This window comes from Vanderwaltozyma polyspora, genomic scaffold (assembly GCF_000150035.1).
Source record: "Vanderwaltozyma polyspora DSM 70294 KpolScaffold182 genomic scaffold, whole genome shotgun sequence".
Classification (NCBI taxonomy): domain Eukaryota; kingdom Fungi; phylum Ascomycota; class Saccharomycetes; order Saccharomycetales; family Saccharomycetaceae; genus Vanderwaltozyma; species Vanderwaltozyma polyspora.
Window position 1 is genome coordinate 1 of NW_001834462.1, and position 5,862 is coordinate 5,862.

At 31.4% G+C, this 5,862-nt stretch overlaps 4 protein-coding genes across 4 annotated transcripts; 2 read left to right on the forward strand and 2 right to left on the reverse strand.

Annotated features, from left to right (window-relative positions):
- Window positions 1-677: 677 nt before the first annotated feature.
- DUT1 (bifunctional dITP/dUTP diphosphatase) lies at window positions 678-1,139 on the forward strand (the record flags this gene model as incomplete). Its single annotated transcript, XM_001642151.1, has 1 exon — window positions 678-1,139. The coding sequence occupies one exon, from the start codon at window positions 678-680 to the stop codon at window positions 1,137-1,139; it is 462 nt and encodes a 153-aa protein (XP_001642201.1).
- Window positions 1,140-1,419: 280 nt separating this feature from the next.
- On the reverse strand, window positions 1,420-1,950 carry TRS20 (TRAPP subunit TRS20; the record flags this gene model as incomplete). The annotated part of the gene is made up of 1 exon (XM_001642152.1): window positions 1,420-1,950. One exon carries the CDS (start codon window positions 1,948-1,950, stop codon window positions 1,420-1,422), a length of 531 nt encoding a protein of 176 aa, XP_001642202.1.
- Window positions 1,951-2,350: 400 nt separating this feature from the next.
- MTC4 (Mtc4p) lies at window positions 2,351-4,219 on the forward strand (the record flags this gene model as incomplete). Its single annotated transcript, XM_001642153.1, has 1 exon — window positions 2,351-4,219. One exon carries the CDS (start codon window positions 2,351-2,353, stop codon window positions 4,217-4,219), a length of 1,869 nt encoding a protein of 622 aa, XP_001642203.1.
- A 221-nt stretch (window positions 4,220-4,440) lies between these two features.
- Window positions 4,441-4,904, reverse strand: Kpol_182p4 (uncharacterized protein; the record flags this gene model as incomplete). The annotated part of the gene is made up of 2 exons (XM_001642154.1): window positions 4,441-4,752; window positions 4,842-4,904. The coding sequence occupies 2 exons, from the start codon at window positions 4,902-4,904 to the stop codon at window positions 4,441-4,443; spliced, it is 375 nt and encodes a 124-aa protein (XP_001642204.1).
- Window positions 4,905-5,862: the final 958 nt, after the last annotated feature.

Sequence of the window (5,862 nt, forward strand, 5' to 3'; positions counted from 1 at the left end):
TAAGTGTGTCCTGAATGTATTGGATTACGTCACTCGCTATGGACAAAATGGGTTGCGTGTTACCCTCTGGGCAGCATTCGTCTATTATGGTAGCAAAGTGACCGAGGACATATTTGCTGCAAGCCAGAAGTGCAAAGACTGGTTAACTCTGCTAAAAGTAGAAAAATTGCGAGGGTGACTATAGCCTTTCTCATTTCTTTCTCTCTATTTTTTCATTTTCTATCTATATTATCTATATTATCTATATTATTTATATATATTACAATGAATGTCTAAACCTTAACTTAACTTAATTGGCCTTTTTATATAAGTCTGTATTTTCACGAGTTTACAATCAATTTCAATCGTGATATTTATTGGTGTGGTTCATTTTATGTTTCATGTTAAATAAGTTGGTTGCATCTTATTCGTTAGTTGGAGGCGGTGAGAGATAGGAACACACCATACCATGACAACGTGATGAAACGCGAAAATGAATTATTTTAATTTTTGAAAAATACGCGTAATTAAATTTCACAATGATATATTCTTTCGAGTAGCTTCTTCTTATTTCAATTCATATATAAAAAGGCTTCCAATCCAAATAATTCATCAAAGCTCAGCAAAATTCTAATAACAGGTTTTGTTTGGTTTTTCATTTACAAAATCTAATCTCAATTATAAATATAATTCTTTAAATGACTGAATCAAAAACTAAGCAACAAAAGATGAATAGCACTTTAAAAGTTCAATTACGTTCTGCCGATGCTACTGCTCCAACCAAAGGTTCTACCGAAGCTGCTGGTTACGATATCTATGCTTCTCAACCAACTGTAATCCCAGCTCGTGGCCAAGGTCTAGTTGGAACCGACATTTCTTTTACTGTTCCAATTGGTACCTATGGTAGAATTGCTCCAAGATCTGGTTTGGCAGTAAAGAATGGTATCCAAACTGGTGCTGGTGTTGTTGACAGAGACTACACAGGTGAAGTCAAAGTTGTTTTGTTTAACCATTCTGAAAAGGACTTCGAAGTCAAGAAAGGTGACCGTGTTGCACAATTAATTTTGGAGAGAATTGTCGACGACGCTGAAGTTGTTGTCGTTGAATCATTAGATGAGAGTACCAGAGGTGCTGGAGGTTTTGGTTCAACTGGTAAATAGATAATACGCATTCTATAGCCTATATTACCGAAGGGGAATATCCCTCTACCCACACCACCAAGCTTTTATTGAGAAAAAAGACATATTATCGGTAAAAAAACTGTATCATAGTAGCATAAGTGAATAATTAATCGTTTACATATAATTTTACAAAAGAATAAAATATTTTTAAGAATACTTTAAAACCCCTTTAAACACACTCGTAGTAATGCAGTTTTATAAAAAATATCTTGGTATTTATTCCAATATAACGTAATATAATATGATGTGAGGTGTCGGATTATTTATTTAAATATTTTCTAGCTAATGTTCGTACTCTTGAATCAAATGCAGAACTTGAAATTGGAGTTCCAGGAGTATAAAATGGATTCATTAATGTTTTGATGTACAATTCATGCACTTCTTGATAAAACAATTTTACTGAATTGTCATCAACTTGAGCCGTGGTAGCGGTCGAACTTCCATGAACCATCACAAATTTCATTCCACTATATGTAACATATGCCGTTATAATAAGACCATAAAAATGATCGACTTTACCAAAATAACAATTGCTTAAATTTGATGTATTCCTCGATCTTAAAAACCCACCACCAGTGGTCCCAGATGTAGTAGAATGTGCTGGCAAATTGGTCTGCCACTGAAGATCTTCTATTATATCCAAGGAAGCATGTAACATAAACGGATTCAACTCTTTCAAATCCTGAGGAAACCCTTGCTGTCCCTGACCTGATAGTCCCTGCTGAGCAGTAAATTCAGCTTCATAAACTGGATTATCTTTTTCTCCTATAATGGCAAAATATTGAGGCATAATGACTTGGTATAAATAGACAAAAAAATGGGTAAAAAACAGCACACCAACAACAGCACTACCTGAATGCACAATCTATGAATCTAGATATCTGTCTTACTACAATTCCAATCTCTTTTCTTACATTTAAATACAAAGCTTTAAATACATTAAAAGTCTCAGCTATTTTACTGAATCTTTTTTTATAGTTCAAAATTCGGTTAACAAATTTGATCCTGATATCTGAATCAAATTTAAGGACAAGGTTGTTACTAATGAAAGAATTTAAAAGATTAAATAATTCATAAAAGTGATTTATTTGAGAGTTCTAAGAGTGATAGGGTAGAAGTGGATTGTGTTTATTATCTATTGTATTAATCAGTCCATATTTTAGGAAAGAGGAAGATTTAAGACATACAAAATGCCATCCTCGAGTACTGATGATCGAAAACGAGAGGAGGAAGGCGTACATATATTTAAAGGGGAGAAATCAGAGGTTGAACGTCAATCTGATATCGATAGAGTCAAGTTTGTGGCTAAGATGTTTATGGATAGTCGATTTGGGTTGATGGATGATTTGAATTATGATCTACCGGTTACAAATTATTCAGCACAGGATTCTTCAATTAATGATTTCATGGAGGTAAAACCTGATTTAGCAACAAACAAAAAAAAGCAAGATACTGCTATTACTTCGAAGCTGATCATACCTAAATCTGTTCGAGTTAATGCCAATAGGGTTAAGAATTATCTGGATTATTATTACGCAATGATAGAAAAAAATATTAATATGATACCAGAGGAAAATGTTCACGAGGGGGTAGATGGTGTTTACAACCCTTTACAAATTATTAGAAATAGGAAGTTGAGAGAAAAATATGATGAACTGCCACCTAGAGCATTGTTTATATCGAAGTCTCCAGTAATTGCTGTGAAACAATTTTCTTCGAAATCAAATAAGAAATTTCCATGGTATGTTGATATTAGTGAACGGTCTAGTGATATGATTTGGCGTACGACACATTGGCATGAATTAGTGGGGCATAATAAAGAGTTATTATTTCCTCCAGAAAGGAAACAAAACAATAATAATGGCCATAGCCGCAATCACATGCATCTATTACATACTGGCCATCACACAAGACCGCCATTAACACCTGCAAATAGTGCCACAGGTCTTTCACAGATGCCCAATCTTTCTAAGGAGAATTCAGATTTGACACCTTACGAAAGCCCAATCTCATATGATTCTAGTCACCATACTAGTGAAGAAAAGTCTAATAACATTCCTGATAAATCAGGATCACCTGAAAACAAAGAAAGGAAAGTAGACCAAGGTTCAAGCGACAATTTGAAACCTAAGAAGATCGAGAAGATTATCGAAAAGTCTAAGAAGTGGTCCAGATCTCCATCATTTCGAAGAAAGAGTCATATATTTCAAGAGACTCCAAGTACTACATCTTTAAATAGATCCATGAAGTCAAATAGCGTTTACGCTTCATTTGTTGACAACATTAATTCAGGACCCCCAATGTCACCAGTTGACGAATTGGACCCAAAACTAAGAGAAAGCCCATTAAAAGATATCCAAATACGTAACATTAGGAGTAAGAATAATCTTTCTCAACCTTCATCTCGTGAAATCTATTCGAATGAAAATGCTATCGAAAGTGAAGATGAATATGATTCTGAAAATGGAGAAAATATGCTAAAGGAAGAACAAGAGAAAATCGTTCCTTCCAATAATGACATAGTTCTAGACGCAAGATTACAACAATATTGGAGAGATGTTAGATATGTAAACTCTACAATCGATTTTTTCCAACATAGGATGATTACCCATAGGAAATACAAGAAAAAAGAATTAGAAATAAGAAATAAGATCAATTTTGATGATGATATAAATGAAGTTATTCATTCAACCTCGGATGTTTTGAATGTCTATAATAATAAATTAGAAAATGTGATAAAAGAAGGTAATGAATGGAATTCTAAATGGTTAAATGATTATTCTGCAAGGGTAGAAACATTAATATCAAGTACAGATAGAATTATCAGTGATATTAGTACCACTCTAACGTTGAAATTAAAATTATTCCAAGAGAATGCTGAAAAATTGGAAACTGTTAAAAGTATGCGTTCGAGACAAATTACTAAACTGGGCTATAGAATTCTTGAATTTTTCATTATTCTAATATTGTGGTCTATATGGTTAGTTGTCAGCATTATTAAAGATATCAAATATTTGGGGATTTTAGTTTTAAGGGTAATTAAGTGGACATTATGGTGAGAATGGTGTTTTCTATATTTCAATACATATAGATCAATTAATGGGTTAGTAAATGAATAACAGGGTTCAATTATATCAGGGTATTTATATACACATAGACATATGTCTTTATATATTTATATATACATATTACGTCGGATAATTTTAAAAAATATTTACAAAATAGGGTACAAAATAGGGTACAAATAAAAATAAAAGTCGGTAAAAGAATAGTAGAGAGATTACGATCTATTTGGCTGTGGAATTGTACTTCTAACTACATCTTCTTCCTCCAAGAACACACCCTTTTCAGCAGCTTCATCCAATAAAGTTTTTCTTCTCTTTAACTCATCATCAAAGTACTTTTTTTGGAATGTAATCAAATGTCCATCAGCTGTAAAATACGCACAATAAGAAATCCAAGCAATATGATAAAATGTTCTAACTTGGATTCTAGAGGTTCTGTACAAAGTCGAATAGCGTCGTAGCAAGAACGCAGTACTAATACCTATTGCTGCACCTTTTAAACCTCCAAGAACAATATATTTTACCAACTATAATAATGGTCAATTTCATTAGATCGGTTAGTATATATTTAATAAATTAAAGTAATCAAAGCGTATATCTTTTATTATGTACATACATCTTTAGATAATTGATTGACAGTAGAGCTGTCATAATGAACTGGTTGTACTTGATTCCCCATTTGCGAATAAATAATCGAATCACAATCACTTGTATAGCAACAATTCAGCTTACCAAGTATGAACAAATATCAAAATTTAAACCAATTGTTTTAATCGAAAACATTAAATCATAAATTAAAATTTAAATACCTTTCCTTTAACTTTATTATATCGAATTACTTAATTTCAAGAATGTTATATATATATACTTAAGATATTTAAAATCATTAAATCGTTAAGCGACTGGAATTAAAAGCTAAGAGTGAAAAAAATGAGCATATTAAGATGGTGATAAAACGTTGAAGATGACAGCATTTGATTCATTCTTTCTAGATAAGTAGTAGTAAATTGAATTATAAAGCTTTAATCATTATGATGATAATAAGATGTCAATTAAACTATCAGTTTTGATTCTTTTAAATAATAATAAGCTATTGAATTTTTAATTTATTTAAACGATTTATTTTTATTTTTATATTTATATTTGATTTTATTGTATTTTATTTTTTTCCATCTTAACAAATATTGAAATAAATGCAGAATCCTGAATAAATATGATGAAAAATTATTAAATGAGATGAGATGAGATGAGATGAGATGAGACGATGATATTGTATGAGGATGCGGATGAATTAATGTAATTTTATTTTTATTTATTATTGATATTATTGTTATTATTATTATTAATTTTTATTTGTCAAATGCAATCTTTTGGGTTTATATTTTAGTTTTCATTATTTCTATTTCTCGGGTTTGATAGATCTTTATTACTTTTGATGCCATGTTATTTTCAAAAAACAGGTATAAAAACATGATCAGTGGTTATCAATTAATCTATTTTGAGTACTTGGGGCGCTGTTTTTTATTTCCCTAACAGGAGTTGGACTTATAAATGCTTCTTTGGCACCCAAATTTAAGATTGGAATATTGATATGGTTGGGAAAACAACCTCTTCAGCTTCATTAAAGGATTGAAGTT